The sequence below is a fragment of the Pyxicephalus adspersus genome, chromosome 12 (assembly GCF_032062135.1).
Source record: "Pyxicephalus adspersus chromosome 12, UCB_Pads_2.0, whole genome shotgun sequence".
NCBI classification, from domain to species: domain Eukaryota; kingdom Metazoa; phylum Chordata; class Amphibia; order Anura; family Pyxicephalidae; genus Pyxicephalus; species Pyxicephalus adspersus.
The window spans coordinates 48,336,863-48,359,143 of NC_092869.1; the positions used below are offsets into that span (position 1 = coordinate 48,336,863).

At 41.5% G+C, this 22,281-nt stretch overlaps 1 protein-coding gene across 1 annotated transcript in view; it reads right to left on the reverse strand.

Moving 5' to 3' along the window:
- The window catches only part of LOC140341684 (serine/threonine-protein phosphatase 4 regulatory subunit 4-like), a gene marked incomplete in the record, with an annotated part of 42,151 nt that overhangs the window by 5,036 nt on the left and 14,834 nt on the right, over positions 1-22,281 (reverse strand). The window contains 1 exon segment of the mRNA XM_072427539.1: positions 1,222-1,324. Coding sequence (XP_072283640.1) covers positions 1,222-1,324 — 103 coding nt within the window.

A 22,281-nucleotide genomic window follows, 5' to 3' on the forward strand; every position in this document is an offset into this window, starting at 1 on the left:
CCTTCTCCTTGCAGTACTTTTTGTCCACCACAAGATGTCAGTATTTCTGGTGAAATGTTGGCCAGCATCATTCAACTCAGAACACTGAGGACATACTGTGAGTGCAGTGAGTGCAGTGTGCCATGGATCCTACCCTGGAGTGGGCATCACCTTGGTGTTCTGCAATCACAGTGTAATAATGAAAAGCCTGGAGCTTAATAAGGGCAGTGATGGTTAATGGCGAGAGTGGAGATACTTTCATCACATTAGCACTGCTTTGTGCAACATCAAATACTGCCAACACCTGGGATAAAATCTAAAGAGGATGTGGACCCTGCATGCCATGTGACTGGTCTGAATTCATATGGCTACACATGATTGTGGGGGGCAGGCTGACTTTTGGAGGGGAGGCAAGGAAGGAGGGGCTGACTTAATTAAAATCCAATGTTATGCAGGATTTCATTCTTAGATGCACTGTTCCTTTAATCCCTACAAAACATAGAACCCACAGACTGTAATACTGAATGGCATACACAATACAAGGAATTATACCTGAATAAAAATTATCACATCACAAAAGTTCAGCTCCTTCTCCATTTTTAACAGAGCTATTGTGCAATTTGTCTGTTACTATGGGGATTGTGTGTAGGGGGGATACAAGGTTCACAGTCATACCAGTACAGATCAGAGGAACAGAACACCCCCATATTAAAGGGCCACTAGTGTGAAAAAGATTACATTCCCCATGCGGCTTGTAGACATCTTTCTGGATTAGCAAGAAGTATGATTGAGTTAGACCCCCTAGCATGTTTTATATTGTTGTATATCAGTCTTACACATTCCCCTCAATTGACAAAACGTAACAGAGATTGCTTAAAACATACAGTGGCCCCATGCAAAGGCTTGTGGAAGGGAATCCCCAACCGGTTCCACTCAGATACCCTAATGGAGTTCTATAAAGTCCAACTTCAAAAACACATCTAACCGGAGCCTGCATGGTTTTCATTGTCTGTGTCCCTGTGGGAGAGATTCACCCTCTCTATTCATCTTAGTAATGAAAGTGATGTGAAAATCCAAGAACCAAGAAGAAACCTTCCAATAGGGCAATCTATTCTGGTGACACCTGTCCCTCAAAAATGAGAATCCCCCCTNACTTTTCTCCTGCTTCCTGATGAGTCTTGAAATGGGAATTTATGGCTACAGATAGCAGTGACAGCCAATAATAAAATAAAATGTACTCACTCTGACTTTTGGCACAACTCTCCGGAGTGTTTCTGAAGGATTCTGGCGAATGAGCACTGGCAGGTTGGCTACGACGCTGGTCCCCTGGATGTCCTGGCCAGAGCTGCAAGGAGACAACATGGCATACCATATCACAGATTGCTACAGGTAACACGCTGAGAAATCATTTACTGGCCAACAATGCGCTAACGGGGCTCAGCCATAGATAGCCCCCCCACCCATCCTTCTGTCCCTACAAGTCCCCAATGTTTCTTCCCTCTCCCCTCATGCTATGATATATTAAATAAAACCTTTCTATGTTCATTTCACACCTTCTCTATGTCCACTGTGTTGTCATATTGACCTTATTGTAGATCTGATAGGGCTGTACAAAGCTTCCAATAACAGGAGACCGTCCTAGGTAATAGATAAAGCTGAGCCTCCATGATTGATAGAATTGAAATCTAACGAATGAAATTAAAAGGGCCAGTCAGGGGAAGGGATAGATAATGCTGGACACTCTCCATCCAGGAGGCGGAGTCTATCTGACTTGCTGCAGGCTCTGATGCACATTGTGAGAAACTTGCAGTGAGCAGTGAAACCAGTGTAAGCAATTCCAATAAGAAAAGCCATTACTGAGGAGCCACTAAAATATAAGTATGGCTGCAGAGCAGATTTAAAGGTAAGCTGGGTTCTGCTTAGAAAAGTCAAGGGGGGCATAAAAAAAGAGAGGAATATTTACCCTGTTCCTCAGTCCTGCAGGTTTCTTACCTACCATATGCATAAATAAGGGGCAGTTCCATGAAGCCGCTCCTCTCCTCAAGTCTAGTTCCCCAAACACCTCCACCTTATGTCATGACATACAATGTAATATTTGGGGATATTAGGGGTTCACCCACATAACGGGAATTGGGGTAAAAGAGGAAGAGGGTCACCTACCAAGGGAAGGAAAAAGTAAAGAACAGAAATGTTTCCTCTCTAGGAATAATTCTTTAAAATACTTTCCTGGCCTCTTACTGTAAAAATTATTCAGTATATTATTGAACCCTTAATGTGTCTATGTAAATGTTTCTGTTTATTAAGACTGAATGAATGTATATCTGTGTAATATGATTTCTGTATTTATTCTTTTCAAACCAATATATATATGTCTCAAATCCCCAGAGGAAGCCTTACAAGGGAAACGTGTTGGGAATTGAGATAACACTTTATATTTGTCACCATAAAACACTGTCTAGCATAGGAGAACTATGTCAGGTTCAGCACTGTAACTTCATGTTTTCTAGTGAACATTTACTTTTATTGCCAAAAAACTGCTTTTTCTTTTCTTTCTTCTCACCAATACAAATAGGCTTGGCAACTGTATTTTCTATATTTCATAATTGACCCTCCCTCTAGTTTACAGAAATTCTTATTTGCATGAAGAAGCAGAGTTGTCCAATATGTTTCCAATATTTCTAATATGGACTTTAAATAACATTTCAGCTGCAGTCTATATGGAAATGGAATACTTGGAGCACCGTCCAGGCTCTTTGATTGAAAGCAGGAAACCCTGAGACATGGCACGCAGCCATCCTTGGAATACATGTACACAGGTAAGGAAAGGGTTGGTCCACCCTAATTTCATCTGGCTGACCAAGAGGTAAACTACCCAATGGATTTCCATGGAATCCGCATGGTTGACTGCACTGTTCCTTTTCAAAAATCAGGAACAGAAAACCAGCAGGGACCAACCCAAGTGGCGGGACAAAGGGTGCAGGAGATCAATGCCAGCAGCCAGGGTTTGGATCTGATTCCTCTGATATTGTAGATGTATCTGTACTACCCCCAGCTGCGGAGGTGCTGCCACTCTATAGGGATTGTACAGATGTATCAGTCGGTAAACCTTTTCTCACACGTCATTACACGTGAAATTGTTCTCTCTGGGTGTAAAAAACATCTTTTGTGCTGCAGTCCCACGCTGCCAGTCTCCTTGTGTCCCGGTGAATCACAGTAAGTGCGGGCATTGCCGGGGAAAACAATAGGAAGTGCAATGTCTCTGAGAGAAGATTTGTAACTCTTACGGCACCGGATAGCGCCGGAACAAAACACGGCACTGAGATAAACACAAAGGAAACCAACTGGGATCATTTTCACTTCAAACTGGAATCTGGAAGGAGAGCAGAGATACAGGAAACTAAATGTATGAAGGATTTGGAGCAGCTATAAGAAAAGATTAAAAGGCCAAGGTATTTCATGCTGCTAGCCATTCAGATCCCTCCATTCATAAAAGAGGTGATCAGCTGATCCAATCTGGACTTTTATGAATGAACTCTACTTAGTGAATGATTGCCAATCTTTTCTGCCACTTTTATTAGAGCTGGCAGCATAACACCACTTTATAACTTGCCAGAAAGAGTTCGAGACTTTGTTAATGGCAAAGGCCATAGACCACAATGGAGTTGTTGCTTGGTTCAAACACTCTGAATGCCACTGTTATAGTAAATGCGCCATGTACAATTCATCCAAATATCCATCAATTGCTCAGTTCAAGTGATCAGAGTTTTAGATGGCCCCTTAGTGAATAAAATCTAAGCACCCCTTAGTACACTGAATTGTTTCAGCCATCCGAAGAGGCAATCAAGGTTGCATTTATATTGATGTGTTGCACACTATGGGAATATGGCAGTATATGATACAATTGTTATCCCATCTCAATGCATGTTAGATATGACCAATCTGTGCGTTGCTGTAAAGGTTTATTGGGAGAAAAAAGTTTGTAGTTGCAAAGTGATAGCTCTGGTACTTTTATTTTAGTACATGAATCCGAATCTGGAAGGTCCCTTTAAAGATGAAAAAGAAAATCAGAGGAACTCAGGAATCTATTTTCATATATATGTAGATAGAGGCCAAAGCACTTGGAAAGTCACCAGTATTGTCTCTGGTGCCCCTGCAGATGATGTTTTCCCCATTACTGGAAAGGATACACTTTCATCAGTGAAGCTGGGTGATCCAGCGAACCTGGAATGGATCTGGTCCAGGATTCAAAACATTTGTTAGCATATAGCTGGATCACCCAGGTCCACAAATGAAAGGGTATCCTCTCCAGCCTTGGTGAGCTTTAATAAATCAGGCCCACTGACTCTCTGTGGCTTTACCTGAAGACGGCCATCTTGGTAGGGGCAGGTTTTTGCTTCCTCATGTAAGAGCCTCCAGCAAGGAGAGCAGAGAGAAGCACAATAAGAGACAAAGTCAGCGACACTCCAAAATACAGGATTCTTGCTGTCACAATATGTTTGAAAAGCCAAACTTAGGTCACTACATTGCCTTGAGGAAGGGATGGAAACATTGGCTTTTCAAACATGTGATTTTACAATAAAGCACAAATCCTGTATCTTGGAGTGCTGGTATCTTTCATGAGTTCTACACACCAGCATTAGTGGTTGTCACTTCGAGCAACCTTCCGTTTTTATAAGGTCCGTTTGTTGTAAGGATTGCATTCCTATCACAGACATTGCTTAGAAGCACAATAGGAACATTACCAAATCTCACGCCCAATATCCTGAGACCAGCTGAGGGAAGCAGCAGTGCCTTGGATCTCACACTGCAGATATCCAGCTATGAGGCTACAGAACACAGGAGCTTAGGCACCTCGCATACTAGAAATCACTCTGCTGTCTTTCAAGAGAAACACATAGTTTTTCCATAGAGTTTCCTTATAAAATAGCAAATGCTTACATTTTGAGTTCACTATTACTTTAAAATCAGAAACTGCAGAAATATCAATCAATCACCAATATTTGTAAGTCCTATCCTTGCCCTGGGGAGGCTATAACTGGCACATACCGTAGCAATTGATATATTATGCAGTGGGTGGGGTGTAATTTTAGAAAAGGCCGGACAAACATAAAATACTTTGTAACCAAACAAAAAAAAGAAGAAATGTCATTGTATCTGAATTATTATTAAGCTTCTTTTTTCCTGCAGCATCTCCATTATGTACAGCTGCCAAACTCAATCCAGGACGCTGTGACAGGATCAAGGTCTTTCCAGATCTCATAAGACTCTTTAACAAGAGCAACGCACACTTACTGCTAATCCCATTTGAGGCGCAGAGATTGCCAAATTGGACGTTGAAGCTATAATCATCAATTTTTTCCTGACCGTCACTTGTAAGTGATCGTCAGAAGTTGCCCTTGCTGAACACACGCAGAGGAAAAACAAATCTGGGAAGAAAATATTAGCAATCTCCTCCGGTTTCCTCTGATTAATCCTATGAATACACAATGGTGATGCAACAAAAATGGCAACTTAACGAGAGAAAGAGAAATCTGATTTAGGTTTTTTAACTTCTGAAAGCTGCCACCCCCAGCTGCCACTGTCTTAACCCCAAATATAAAGATTGAAGCCTTATATACCTTGGACATTTTCAGAAAGTCTACGTCTAATTATTTATTATTAAATAGTTTTTATATAGCGCCGACATATTACACAGCGCTGTAAAAAGTCCATAGTCATGTGACTAGCTGTCACTCAAAGGAGCTCACAATCTAATGTCCTCACCATAGTCATATGTCATTGATACAGTATTTTGGGGGGAAGCCAATTAACCTAACTGCATGTTTTTGGAATGTAAGAGGAAATCCACACAAACACGGGGAGAACCTGCAAACTCCATGCAGATGTGTCCTAGCCTGAGATTCTAACCTGTGACCCAGCGCTGCAAAGGACGGGGTGCTAACCACTGAGCCACCATGCTGCCCAAATGCCTGTCACTTCTTCGGAAGCAAAAGTAATCCTGCAAACTACAAATCTCATCTATTCTCCTTGTTGGAAGTCCAGTCTGGGTGACAACTTTAGCTAACTCCATAAATGCACTGGAGAAGTAAATGTAGCCAGCCAAAGACATGAATTGTGTTATTCACAGGATCACCAGAAGAAAATAAAGGGAAAAGCTTGGAAAGGAATCCTAAAGCATCCAACACATCTCACAACTAGTAAACTGCATTATAGTTTTCATAGATTTCTATGATCACTTCATAAAGGTTGGATCTCAGACTCATCAAATATTGATTGGTGCAAACCACAGACATCAAAAGTAAAAATGAGAGAAAAAGACTGCACGCCTCCGTTATCAGAATTCCAAATCCAAATGGAATTATTTTGTTTTAGTTTTCATTCACATGGCTGGGTGTTATCTGTGCGCTGTGTGATCATGCCGTCTCCATAGAGTCAGCGCTATTCCCCGGGCTGCAGCAATGTCATAAAAATGTGATGAATTCTATTGGGACGGTGACATCCTGGAAGAGGTGGGGAGATGATGGAGGTGCAGCTGTGATTAGTTTCTCTCCCTAAAATCCCTTCCATACCAATCCCAGGGGCCACAACTACTTCTTCTTCCTTGATTCTCAAGAGATACTCCAGTCTGCACAGTGAAAAATATATTATGAAGTCTTTCACATTTGTGCAGTGTTTTTTTGCTATTCAGTCCCCTGGAACAGTTTTATTACCTGTTATCCTGCCTGTTAACCTATTATTTGGGCAGCACGGTGGCTCAGTAGTTAGCATTCCGGTCTTTGCAGCGCTGGGTCCCAGGTTGGAATCTCGGCCAGGACTCTATCTGCATGGAGTTTGCAGGTTCTCCCTGTGTTTGTGTGGGTTTCCTCCGAGTACTCCGGTATCCTCCCACATTCCAAAAACATGCAGTTAGGTTAACTGGCTTCCCCCAAAAATTGACCTTGGACTGTGATAATGACATATGACTATGGGGGGATATTGGATTGTCAACTTGTGTCTACTGTGATTTGTACTGTGTTATGTAATATGTTGGCGCTATAATAATACTAGCTAATATTAATTCTTTCACTTCCTGTAATAACCACCAGTGATGTCATCCTGTGGGACTTAGAAGCCTTTGAAAGAACAAAAAGTTTTAGATGGCCTTTAGGTTAAAGACAAACAAATTAAAGCCCAACTCTGGTTTAGACTTTTTAAACAGTTAACTTCCTTTAGTAAGAAAAAGGTTAGAACATATCCTGCCCCTGGTCCATATTGAGAACTCTCTTCCCCATTATTCACTGTAGGCTCATTACAAAGCACAAGGGGGCGCTCTTTGCATCTGGAGGAAAAGAAGTTTAAGCTCCGGATAAGGAAGGGATTCTTCACTGTAAGGTGTGTGAAAATGTGGAATCGGCTCCCTCAGGAAGTAGTTTCAGCAAGTTCTATAGATTGCTTCAAGAAAAAGCTGAATGATTTCTAGAAGCACAGAATATACCTGGGGATTAAGGATTTATGGTAAAGATAACAGAGACTGCTGATCCAGGGAACATCCGATTGTCTCATGGGATCAAGAAGGAATTTTTTTCCACTATTGAAGCAAAATGTACCCGGGGTTTTCTTTTTCCTTCCTCTGGATCAGCTATGTCCATAGGGTTTTATATCTGCGATATGTTTATTTCCCTAGTGGTTGTACATGATGGACGTTTTCAACCCATGTAAATAAAGCTGACTGTCATCAGTGGCATATGGTTTGTCTCCGCAATGGCAACTTTTTTTTGAAATGGAAAGATATTTCCATAATATAATTTTCTGCAGTAGTCTACAGAACAGAAAGGGGTGGGGTAGTGACACAACTTTTGCAGAACCGTAAGTGCTTAAAACTGATGTCACCTGTTTTATGCAACATAACTCCATATCACAACAGCAATAGGAGAATCACAATAGCACCTGGCATGTATCACTCTGCAAACCTGGCAGCGTCTTTGGTGTGAGCGTTTACCTGTGTATTTAGCTAGCCGGAGCTGTCCTTAATCCCCACAAAATAAAGACCATTCAGTGGTTGTCTCTCACTATTGTGTTTCTCGGTAATAAGATTTAATGGTTATTGCAGATAGGGTGATATATTATAAGGAGGATAAGCCTCTGGGAGGATAACGTTGTGCGATCACTTATGTAAATCTTCTTGGCTCTAAAGCTGCTGAAAATAAGTTCTTACCAGGACACAAATACAGCGAACCTAAGCCGGGGAGAAAACTCCCAACAATAAGTTCAACACAAAGGAAAATACAAGGGAAGATTTGGCTTCTAATATTCGGCAGGGATCTCTATTCATGACTTGGATGTTACCTAAAAAGTGTTATCAGAAACTAAGCCATAGAAAAGGATTTAATTTCTGTTAGCAAAATAACCTTACATTTTCCTCAGCCAGCTATAAATACAATCCAGGAAGATGCAATAATGTAACCATAATGAAACACATACAGGGGATACACATCCCCCAACAACAATATATTTTCCGTAAAAAGGTGTATATATTCACCCAAAAAGAGGAACAACTCAGGAGAAAAAGGGACCATCCCTCCAAATCCGAGACAGCTGGGAGGAATGATGAGGGACCATCCCTCCAAATCCGAGACAGCTAGGTGGTATGAGGAGGGACAGTCCCTTCAATGAAAAACGTTTGGGAGGTATGAGATCTCAGGGGATATGGAAATGATGAAATACCATTACAAGGATACCAACCACTTGCCCTCAGTGTAATTTGTTATTTGGTGACCAGTGAGTCCCATAACTGTGCATTGTTTCTGAATAAAGTAACATTATGTTCTGAGAACACATATTCCTAAACCTTTTCTGCGGGCCAGAGGTTCTCAACTCCTCCAATCTGCACCACACGATGTATTCAGGAATGCCCTGGGCCCGACTCAACAATCATTCAGAAAAAAATGTGATTGGCATTCATGGTGCTGTCCAAAATGTAATCCACTGAAAGAAAAGACACATAATGACTGGATGCAGACCAACTAGGAGGCATATTTCAATTTACCCTGAAGGGAATATGGGAATATTATATGGCACATTCTGAGACCTCATTCTCTGGGAGAAGGGAAACCAATCATAAAATGACTGGTAGGAGGTTGTGGACCCACCTAGAGACAGAACCATCATTTTAAACTATCTACAGTATATACTACAGAGGTACCGCACAGTGACTCAGAGATTGGCACTCCGGCCTTTGCCAGCGCTGGGTTCCAGGTTTGAATCCCGTCCAGGGCGCTATCTGCATGGAGTTTGTATGATCCCCAAGTTTGTGTGGGTTTCCTCTGGGTACTCTGGGTTCCTCCCACTTTCTAAAAACATACAGTTAGGTTATTTAGATTGTGAGCCACTTTGAAGGGACAGTTAGTCACATGACTATGGACTTTGTACTGCACTGTGTAAAATGATGGCGCTATATAAGTACTGCATACTAATACAGGGAGCTGAAATGCTGACCCTACTTCATATTTGCACAGGGCCCTATTTTGTGCTTGAGAGACATATTTTAGCTGCCCTTTTATTGTGCTATATCAGAGATGTCCAAATCTACTCCATAAGGGCCACCCATAGCCCAGGGTTTCATATACACAGAGAATGTTCGGACTCTTTGTACTAAGAATGTGTGCAGATCCCGGCCCTCATGGACTGGATTTGGACACCCCTGGTATTATCATTTGGTGGATGGGAAGAGGCAGCCTTTGTACCTTTCTAAATGTCAAAGCTTTTTAGGGATTATAATGTATACCATCTCTCCGAGGATTGCACATGACATCACAAAGGGCCCCTGAATTCTGAGCCCTCTCTCCATTACTTCCCATCTGTCCTTTCCCTGTTCCCTTTGAGAGACGCAATCCGATCCCGTGAGTACGAGCCAAATAGCAGGACGCCAAGGCGAAACGTTATAAACCCCAAGAAGACAAAACAAAGCATAATGGGCCCTTTATAATGCAGAGAGGTAAAGACCAACTTGGCCTGGGTGACATATGCTAGGGTGACCATGGAGCAGGGTCAGATATACCCTCAATGGGGGGCAACAAACCAAATAATAATAACAGGTTTTGTAATAAAAGAACAAGGTTTAGCACAGTCCAATAAATATTTTGTATCTAAATATCAAAGCTTTTTAAGGTCCAGTAATTTTTACCTTCTCATGTGACATCAGAAATGGCCCCTGAATTGATGATGAGGGGAAATCTTCATTTCACAAACATTTATTACAGGAAGCGTTGACAGCAGGCAATGCACACGGGGCTTTCTAACAAAAAACGCTTGCACTACCTGGGTGCTTTCTTGCAGACTGCATTAGTCAGCGTGCACACGTTTAATATTTGTCACCAGAAACGATCATTGCCAGAAGAGTGACAGATGAACAAACCGGCTCTGTACAGACATGGAGAGGGGAGAATTAGTAAATGGCACCTCGCTGTGCTCATCTCTATTGACTTGTATTGTGGCCATTCACAAGCAGTCCTGTGCTATGACCCATAAGGTGAATCTGTATAGTCTGCTGAGTTTTCTCTTCCAGATATTGAGTGATGAAGCCAGAACATACAGTCTGTACTAGGACGGAGGGTAATAGATATGTTCCCTTACAGTGTTCCCCCCAGCTTCTTTTAGCCGGGCACACCACCCAGCACTTTTCAGTACTGACCCAATTGTTTTTGGGTGGTTGCTGAAAGGTTGGGTCACAATATGGGGGCTGCCACCCGCCTACAGCTTCTTTCAACCCAACTTAAAAAACATTCTGGGGAGATACTGCTTTAGTTTTTCGGCAATTTGTGCAATCTGATCGCTCCTACCATGCAGCGCAAAATCAGCCTGAAGAAAACTGACACCGGGTGGTGCACCCAGCTAAAGGGGGCCAGAGAGATCACTAACATAGGAAGGGATTAAAAAAAGGCTGCAGGAGTTTATCAGCGACAAAAGGTGAAAACATGGTGATTGTTTATGGTGAATTGAACGTCATCCAGGTCAGGTTTACATCGTTGTTCATGCAAAGCTGTAAAAATGACATCTTCCCCTGCTAATGGCCAGCTATGACTGGAGCTGAAAGATTTGCATGTTTGGAGCCCAGGATCTGCTGGATAGGAATAATCTTCCTCCTACAATAAGGTTTATGCAAATGGCCGTTATGTAACCTAATGGAAACCGATAAAGAAACGAGCATGGACGGGGGGGAGGTGTTATCTCTGATTGCTGTGGCTTTGCTGTCTTCTCTAGCAGTGAGACAGTTAATAAAGGCAATAACAGGATGCTAAATAAAAGGCCCAGTGACCATTATTGCATTGTCCCCACAGTTCTTGTAACAGTGGGTTGCCATGGCAGTCTCTAAAGGAAAATGCAGAAGCCTCGAAAAGCGTGCCTTGTAATTTTGGAAACAGTAGGCGGAATCTGAAATCCTGATTCACTTCTGCAGAAAAACTTCACTTGCTGCCTCTGAAAATTATCAATCGTGTAATGATGAAGCGAGGGACATCTTGGAAAAGCGATACAGTGACAACTAATGATTTCAAAGATTTGTTTGCAGAAGCATCCTGCTTTATGATTAGAAATTCTATTTTGTTTGAAGGAAAACTGTGAAAATTATGGATGGGGGGGGTGGAATGCTAGACACCGGTATAGGTGAGCATCACTGATGTGGCAATTCTGTATTCTCTATGGCTCTGATTCGGCTGGGCTGATAATTTCAGGATTTGTAGAAGAAAAGAGTAACAAAGTATCAATGGCAGTCTCTATAAAGTTTATTTTTCCATAAATATTGCTAAAAAAACAGCCAGCATGTTTTAGTGGATTCCATGAGGTTTACATCATCAGGGAATACCCAATGTATGAGGTCTGCTCTGGTCACTGTTTTATCACCAAGCAAGCTAGAAATTTCAAAAACTCACTTAAATGAGGCTGATGTCCGCTCAGGGACCCAGACACACCTCTCCCCTTCCCCTTTAGCTAAGCCCACAGAAAAACAAATATAAAATTACTTAAAAAGAATTAAATAGTAAGCTAAATCTAAAATCATGGATGCACCTGGTGAGACTTTTCGAATTGAAATTGGAGTTCTTCTTTGTGTTCCCACATTACTACTCGATGACATAAATTCTCCCCATTGGCTGTCCACCTTTGAGGTTCTCAGTGGTGCTGAAAATGGCAGTGTGATGGTGTCTCAAAAAGGGACCAAAAGAAGACTGGTTGGTGGCAAGTATGGACTTCAGCAGTGAATTACAGGACTTCTCCCCCAGAAAATGCACTGCAGGTGGGTGGTGAGCACAGCATTTGTTTATTGCAAAAGGGACAGACCCTATACCTTCTGCAAAAAAACATACTTACCTGCCTATTTACAATCTTTTCCAAAATATTTGCACAATTTAGAGAGGAATGTTAGGTTAGCACAATGTTAGCACACCATGGCTGCCAGAATGCAATAATGAGTAGGAGTTACGACATTCCGGCCTGGCCAATCAAGATGGCGAAAGACCAAAACCTGAAGGCAGACCAGACCAAAAACAAGTCCAAAAACTCTGATGTTTGGCAATTGGATTCGGCACTGAAGTCATCGACTGAGGCAAATTTGACATCTATCATAGCATGCCGTCCTGATTCACTAAGACTTATACTATGTGGTATCAGTCAGATTTGCTTTTGTCATTGATCCAGCTTTGAATCAAATTGAATATTCGAGTCAACTCTGGAGGCAAATTTGACCAACACAGTTAAAGCAGAAATTTAATTAAAATAAAAACATTACGCTTACTTTTACTTCCGCTCTGAGTCCCGATCCCTCCACACCTGGCTTCGGTTTGGTCCAACATCATCCTGGATTCTTCCTTCCTCCTGGTGTGGAGGAACTATCGGGCGCAGCCATCTTCTTCCTTCGTCCTGCGGCTTCTGCTTACGTCACAACAATTGTTTTTGCCATTGCTTGAAATGCCCCCTCTGCCCGTGCCCGAAATCTGATATGCACAGAAGGAACAGCCCAAAGCCTAACCTACGTCACGTATCCCAGAATGTTTTGGGCTTCCCACCCTGTTGTTACTGTTTTGGAGTGGAGGAGTCTCACCTTAAGACTTAAAGGATTGGTATAAGATATTTAAAGGAAGGTAAGAAAATCTTCCTCATTTTAACTCTCAGCTGACTAAACATAAATGCTCAGTAAAGCTGAATGCTAACATTTACTCTATGCGTGTGTCTGCACTCCCTGGATAGTCCATGACTATGTATGACACCTGTATGGCACCTGTAGGGCACCTGAACAGCAGCTTTGCACCCGACTCAAATGTATATTTAATGAGAAGCACGGCAGACATAAATTATCTTTGTATTAAGTAAAAGGAGACCATAAGACTGCATGCAGAGTTGTATGTTGCTTTTAGTGCCATATTATGTGTCACCGTGATGAGTCTTTCTACAAGACTGTCAGCACTTACTGGACAAGGAGACAAATAAGCTTTTCATTTCCCCTAATGAAGTAACCCGACAATGAAGATGGAAAAAGACAGAACTCCATCTAAAGTCATAGAGATTAAAGTCAATTTTCATCACTCCGCTTGTCATGCAGTGAATGTGTCTATTGAGTATGATGAACGGCCGTGGGAGGCCTATCATTTTTGTGTAATGCCAAGAAATTTGCCAGATAATAGATATGGCCGTAACAATTCTTTGCTAATGCATAAGCTTTCGGTGGAGCCCACCACTTTATATCAATGAATCTTGGTGCAAGGAAAGATATCAGGCTATAGTTTTTGAAGCAAAATATAGTGATGTGAAAAGAGCACCTTATGGGAATGATTGATACCAGGCAAACATTAGATCCTTATTCAAACAGTGCCTACAGATTACGGTGACATACCTAAATAAGATAGAATGGTGTACCATGGAAAAAGTAATTACACCCTTGGCCCATAAACTGGTTTTGCCACCATTAGCAGAAATATGCAATTTGATTAACTACCCACCGATATTTGACATTGACTTGGTGACATTTCTAGTCACTCCTTCATGTAAAATTATTTTGGTTGCAATAGGTTTTGGGGTTTCCATCCATGAACTGCCCATTCTATACCCTTTACAACACATCAATTGAAATCAAACCCGGGCTTTCAATATCCCAGTCCATAACCATACATTTTTTTCATTTCAAACCATTCCTTGGTAGATTAGTTGGTGCTCTTTAGATCATTATTACATTGAAAGCTTCATATTTCTACTCTTATACATTCTCATGGAGCAAGTGATGCAGAACTGATACTTGACCTAATGACTGCAAGCGGCCCAGGGCCTTAAAACAACAAAGCTACCCTAAACCATAACTTTTCCATTACCGAGCTTCAGTTTGAATGAGGTTCTTCTCTTGAAATGTTGCCTTTGGTTTGTGCCAAATATCTTACTGTGGCTGAACGATTTTATCTTTAATTCATCAGACTACAGAACGTTGTAGCAGAATGCAGAGTCCATTCCTACAAATCAGCTCTAGTCCTCCTCTAATGTTCTTTTTGGACAGCAAATGCTTCTTCTCTGGAAAACCCTTATGTAAATGTAATTGTTACAATATCTTTCTGAGATCCTGAAATACATTTTGGAGATCCTCAGAGGCTTCTTTAGTATCAAACTGTTGGCTCTTGGCCTGAATATACTGGGCTTCCCAGTTCTGGACAAATTAGCTTTTGAAATTATTTGCAATCCACAGGACTTGTAGATTATTTCCTTATAGCGTAATAATTGAGTTAAAGTAAATTGGTGATCTTTATTGCCAGGCTCAAAGAACACCAATCTTCCTTCTAAGAGCCTTAGGGAATAATTTTGATCTCACAGACCCTACATATCTGGGGGAAATAGGACCACCAGCATTCTACCTAAGCAGGTTTTTTATTAATGGCACATAATCTGAAACACTTAACTCTAATTTCATGGATTTTAATTTATGGCTTTTTTGAATTTATTCTGTAGAATTGAGATATGAGAAGCCAAATGTAGTGGGTATTGACAGCATTTTCGCCAATTTTAACTGGGAAATAGGTTAAGGGACCTGGGTATAGCTATGGTTTATGGTAGAACTGCAGCTTTGCAGATCTATATTCGGGATCCAGGTGTATTGGATAGAATAGGTTGGCCAAATTTTCCATCCCTTTCCAGGCTATGTTTTGAATGGCTGTGCAGCATTTGCCGTATTCCAATCAAAGGAATTGTCAGTTCAGACTGGGGGTGGAGTTGGACCCTGGGGCCAGGTGTGTTTCAGGGAGAGAGAGTGCCCAGGTGTGATAACCAGCCAGCAATGTTTGGGAACACAGCAGAAAGCATCCCTGAAGTGGGGGCTACAATCCTTGAGTTTGGGGCAGTGAGTGACTTTTGCCATTTTAGACTTTCTTTAAGTTTGCTGCCCTAAACTTGTGTCTTCTGCTATTATACTGCTGAAGAGAAGCAAAGTTTGAGTTTCCTCTAAAAAGCTAATTTTATGTTCAATAAACAACACTGTTTTGAACTGTATGGATGTACCCCGTGTGATGCACTGACCCGGTTCCCCCAAATCTTATAAAGATTAAAAAATGTAACAATATCTATGTATCTGTTTATATTATCGGAGTCAAACCTCATATATGCTTTATTACAATAAGTCATTTTGTAAAGTTTTAAATTTGCAGGTTTCTGTGCTGTGATTATCCTGTATAAGGGACTTTCTATTACATGGTGGCCATGCTCTCTTCCGGTCTCCTGTGCTGTCACCCTATTACAGGAATTTCTGATGGAGTCCACAGGTGGCAAAACACATGTATTGTCTGCTAAGGTCACCTCTAAAGTACTCGCCCTAAGAAATACCATGCAGCCATTGCTGAAGTTTATGGAGATTTGAAGTGCCTGCATTTAAAGCTGTAAGAAATTGGCAGCAATGAGATGTAACTGCAAACCAGGATTTGATTTAAATATATGGCTGCTGTTTCTGATATATGGTGCTTTAGTAAATTAGCCGTCTTTCAGTTAAATTTTACATCGCTAGAGACTTCCCAGAGCAAACAAAAGCTCAAGCAACACACACTCATATAGCAACCTCCGGTGCAGGAATCAGAGAACACTGGAATAAAATATATCCAAGAGAGGTCCATGGTCAGCGGTGCTTCATATATGACGGTCATGATCTCCACTGGGCATGAATGAACAGCCGGTGCCACAGCTACAGCAGCTTGGCATGGGCACAAGCTTACTATTTGTCTGAATTAGATTCCTGCTCTCTGGCCGGAGTTCAGCAAGGACACAAAGAAATATGAAACTTCAATTAACAGAGCTGATCTTGGTAAATAAGGTTACTATGCATACAAAGCCATTGTGGCTACAATACTCAATATGAAAGTTTACTGCTCTGACTAAAGCGGATTAGCTGACCGTGCTGATAAAGAATGATGCAAGCAGAAGACTTCCAAGTGTTCGTAAATACAAAAGTAAGCTGGGCCTAAAGGACAACTCCACCTTTATGAAGAAAAACTGAGGATTACAAAACACATCACTGTATCTCATGACTGCTGTATCATTTATTATAATATTGTATCTCATTGTATATTATTGTATATCATTTTATCTCATCACTGCTGTATCATTGTATATCATTGTATATCACTGCAGTATATTTGTTGATCACTGTATAATATTGTATATCATTGTATCTCATCATTGCTGTATCACTGTATATTATTGTATATCACTGCTGTATCATTGTATATTATTGTATATCACTGCTGTATCATTGTATTTCATCATATATCGGTGTTATCACACTGCAATGCCCTTACAATTTCAGGCTGCTATCATTTCCTAAGCCTAACAAAAAATATTTCTTTTTGTTAATGGCAACAAAATTCTGGTAACTTTAGCACAGTTTGAGTACAGAGCTTGTGAAATTGTCTCATTGCCTTTCCCAAATAATCCGTGTTAAGCAGAAGATGTTACCAATGACACTGCTATCAGTGTTGTCACTCTTATTTCAGATAATAACCAAGCCGGCAACCATGACCACCCTTCCCCTATAACAAGGGCAGCCATCATGACCCTGACCCCACCTTACCCTTTAGCAAGTTCAGCCTCTATGACCACCCTTCCCCTATAGCAAGTGTAGCCATCATGCATCCCCTCCAACAAACTCACCTTACCCTACTACAAGTGTAGCCACAAAAACCATGGTTGCCCTATAAGTGCAACCACCATGATCCCCACACCCACATAATAAATGCAGCAACCATGACCACATTTTCCCCGAGTAAAACATGTGCCCTCTGAGGGGTAGCACAGCACAAGTTAATAAAAATACATTACCTGCTTTAACATTGAATCTTCTATTGCTATGCAACTACCCACTGCCACTCACCTCAGTTCACCTCCCAAGGCTTTTCCAATGCGATGTTACAGGTAAGAAGAACAGAGATGGATGAAAGACAGAGGTTGCACAGGTGAGGAGGTGATCCACTGCTGTACAACTCTGCCTTAAGGGGCCCCAGAATTGGCAACGGGTACCTGGGGAGTGCCGGAGGGGGTTCCTGTAAAAGGGAAGGAGGGTAAGAAATGGGCGCACCCCCACTCCAGGCCTACGTCCACAAGGGCTCCTACCCCAGTAAATTGTTTTACCACCTGCAGCTTTTGCTGGACAACTTGGTCTGCATGTAACAATGTAACTGCACAAAGAATACAAATAAAGAACTTTAAAACCAAAAAGAAATCCATACGGAATAGTAAATAATACCAAGTATCACCCGGTACAGGTTCCAGAATACAATATTTTACCCTATGGTGATCCTCTGATGTTTGCAGTGTATGTGCACACCAATTACTGAATCAATGAATGGTGGCGCACAATCTATTTGAATATTTAATAGGGAATCCTAAAATTTGGATAGCATAGGAAGGGTTAAGGTCTAAGCATGGAGTAATTTTACATTGCCTGTGTCCCCTTCTCACAGCCAGAATCTCTGACACTGGCCGATCACAAATTCCACCTGCCAATGTCCAGCCAGAACTAAAATATCAATTTCGGCCGGATTTAGCCGCTAAGCCCATAATATCTCCATAACATTTACACAGCGACAGCTTTTTCTGCAGTTGTTCAGCAGCCACAGATTGCAGATGAAACGCAGCGTGCCAAGGAGGACAGCTTGTGATGTGCAGCATGCAGCGATAACATAAGACTGCAGGCAGGGGATTATGGGAACTCATGTGTGCGCTCCCTGAGATGTAATAAACTCTCCGGAGTGCAGATAGAAGATCTGGCCAGAGGCAGCTTGGCACGCCTGGTACCTCAGCATTACAGGAATGTCAGCTTCAGATGGTAAATGATTCCATCCGTCACATCTCTGCTGTTCACTGGGAGATGGTGGACCAGCTGCTTTAACACTTTATTCCCGACAGATTTAAAAGACACATTAATGCAGCTCTGTAATCAGAACATCCATGCATATATTTTTATGCAGCATCAGTACCTGATTTGGGCTTATTACAGGCTCCTGCTATCCCTATACAGTGGGATTTACAGAGGGGGAATGAGAAGCAGCACAAGGAGCCACTCAGGTGTGTTGCAGTGCAAAGCTGATAGTAAAAGAGAAAAATACCAGCTACACAATCCCTGGTGTGCTTTCTCTTTTCACTGGCTCAGGACTGCAATGATATCAAAACAATATTTTGGGCAGGTAAACTGGCATTCTTATATTAAATGGACTGTTTGCCTAGAGTTCAGCTTTAAAAGAACCGGTTATGGTTTTTGAAGCAATCTGGACGGCCTCATTATACCACCAATAAAGGTTTTTTTTTTTACTTCCTTTGCTTTAATAAAAGCTTTGCATGATTTCCTGGCTATGACCTGCTAACTACCATTTCAATACCCAGGGGCCCGCCTCATGGGCCAGTAATGACATGCTCCAAGGACTGTTGAATGGTAGTTGGCACCACCTAGTCATTAGGTCAGAATGGCTCCTGGCCAGGAAGGTTATATTGGAGAACCGGTTAACCTTAAAGTGTTCTCTGCTCCTTAGTGCTTTCCTAGCTGCATGTTACCAACACCTGCAGGTTACCCTGTGGGCGAGGAAGGACAGACAAGCTTAATATTATGTGGGTGGGGTAAACTAATCCAGAACGTGACGGTTCATTAGCATGGGGTGAGGTAGTTTTGTCTCATCCCCACCGATGGTTTAATTGTTTTTGGGTGGATTCTGAAGAGCTTGTACGACATCTCTTTCTATAAGACCGCAGGTGCACTTAGGGTATAATAAAGTCATATTTATATGGCAGACATAAATTCCAGCTCATAATGGTCAGGTGTGACACATTAATAATGAACTCTCTTTGGGTTCTTTCTTCTAACAGAGCACTAAAAAGAAATATGAGTTCCCTGCCAGCTCTGCATGAAGCTCCTCGCTCTCAGTGCTGTTTTGACAAATGCTTTTTAAACATAAAGCCACAAATATCTCCTCTGCCGTGCAGGTGAACCGGTGACCTATTTATTACCGCCTGTCTCTTTATTGGACGTCAAACTCCTGAATGAAGACGACTTTGATGAACGGCTCGTCAGTTGAGGGACATTTCTATGGTTGTTTGCAGAGATTAGAGTGACAGAAGTGTTATTAATGCCGGGAATAGATTGTAACTGGTTTGTGGAGGAGATTGGAAACACAGACATGTGAATTGTACAAACAGTAAGAAGAGTCATTGTGGAGTCACCACCTCTGAAGCCTGTGGGGTGGAGAGAAAATAGGTGAGCAGAAGATGGAGAAGTTAAAAGAAAAGTAGTGATGAGCCAATCTGACCCGGTTCGGTAAACCCATGCAGTAGTATCAAAGCAAATTTAGTCCAAAGACAGGATTTTTTGGCAAGAGTTTTTTTGTATATTAGACCAAACTTACTAGTACAGAATCTAGTGTATAAAATAACATAAATGATAACAACAATCCAATTTGTAAGGAACTACCTCATCCCTTGAGGTTAGTTACCCAAACATTTTCATCCACAGTACAATTACAGAGGTACTCCCTGACTCCTTGAGGTTATGTAGCTACTATACTATATATAGATCACCTGCTTAATGTGCAGAGAACATCAATCATATAAGTATTTTTAAACGCAGTTTTGTTAACCCTACGCGTTTCGCCTAATCTAGGCTTCCTCAGGGGTGATGCTATGTGTACTGGAGTTCAAAGCACTGATTCTTGGATATACATTATCCTTACTTGTGCACATTTGTCAATTTTTGGAGTAAAATAAGGAAATGATTCTCTCGCGCTTGTGTGAGCTTGTGTGAAAATAACAGTGTCTCTCCTCTATGTAGAGGGTTTCTTACAGATCTCCTTAAGGAAAGGCCCTTCTGGATATAAAGGAGACCTCCAGTGTGGGGATAGGTAGATGTAAAGTATACTTTAATAAGGATCCACTAGTGAGCCTTTAGATATGTTGCCAGCAATAGGAGCCACAGCTGCAGTCTGAGAAGAGGAGACTGGATGACTGGAACCTATGCAGTAGTAGACACGTTGGTCATTTCCATTGATGGTATGAGGTAATACTGCTCATAACAACCACCAACAAAGGAGAATGGTGCCCAGTTCCTAATCAGTTACTAACATATATGGCAGCATTTCTATTGGGTGGTGGTACCATCAGCCAGAAGGAACCCTGCTTATTGTACATATTGTATACATCGGTGAAACGAGAACCAGTGTTTGAAGCATCCAAACTGGTTGATGGTTATTACTGCATATTGTATGGTATTATTATTGTTATTATTATTATTATTATTATTATTATTATTATTATTAATAAACAGGATTTTTATAGCACCTAAATAATATGCAGTGATGTACATTAAAAAGAGGGTTCTAAATGACAGACACAAACAGTGACACAGGAGGAGAGGACCCCGCCCCGAAGAGCTTACAATCTAGGAGATGGGGGAAGGAACACACAATAGGAAGGGAGATATGGAATGGTGCGGGAGTAGTGGGGATTTAGGAGACAGAAGAAAGGTATTAAACAGAACTGAAAAAGGGGCAATTGTAAAACAAAGACAGACAGAGTACAGATGGAATTAGCTTTTAATAGATTGATAGCACCAGTACATAATCCTTTATAAAAGTCATCAGATCTCAAGCATACCTGTACAAAATACCCAGTGTTATGTTAATTGATTGTATTCTAAAGCACCAAAAAGATTTAATGAGTTCACTGGAAGCCATCACAAGTGCCCCCTGGGGTTTTCGTATTTGCTGTCTGGGATGAACAGGACAAACAAGTTCTATTGTACATGGCCATCAGACAATGTTAGTGGGAAATTCCTGGTATTTCACTCTGTAAAGCTGATTTCCTTCTCTCATTCCTATTTACCAACCTAATTGCTTTAGTTACATGACGACCCTATGAAGCATGCGGATTAATTTTAAATGGGATCTGTTAGCCCGCCAGTGTAGGATGTGTGAAATATTCCTATAAATGCACAATAATGTGACGCAATTCATTTTGAATTGTGCACAGTGGCATCTTCCCAGTGCTCCTCAATGTACAGGTGGGGACGTTCACAATTATTGGGATGCTTTAACATAACGCACATTACTGGGCAAAGTAACACATTACCTATTATCACCCCTTTTATATTTGTGCAGGGTTCCCAAATCTCCTCCCTGTCCGCCTCTGATGGTACAAAGGACAAGTAATTGTCTGTGGGGTATATCATGTGCCCCTTGAATGTTATCCTAGGGGGGTAACATACGGGGTCGGGTGTACTTGCACGTGAACATTCCTGGGGATCCGAGGTGGCCTAGCTTCACTTTAAAACTGATGTGACCCCGGAATTAATGTAAAAGGATTGGTAACCAAGAACTCTCATAGCTCGCAGGGAGAGTGCACAGCCTTCTCTCTTGTTTCCATGCAGACGTTCTGTGAGCTGCAAATGAAATACAGACTCACCACTAATTATAGGTTACAGTGTTATAAGCAAAGAGAAATGGTGACAAACAATATCCATTCTGCTGCTCTTTAAACAAAAGTGTAACTGAAGATGTGTTTAATGATTATCACAATGCAGAGATGGAAATAATGCTGCAGTTACTGCGGCCATCACCGGCTCAATCAAAATGAAACACAACCCACGTGAGAAGGCAATGATAAGGACAGGAGACCTATGTTCTGCATGATAGGGAAGAGACTGTGTAGGTATTCCTGCTCAATCCTGGCTTTAATGCTTACCATGCCAATGGCCCACAACAAGCTTGCAGCCATTGACGTTACTGACTTCCATACTGATCATAAATTAGTGGCCCACTATAAAGATTAAGG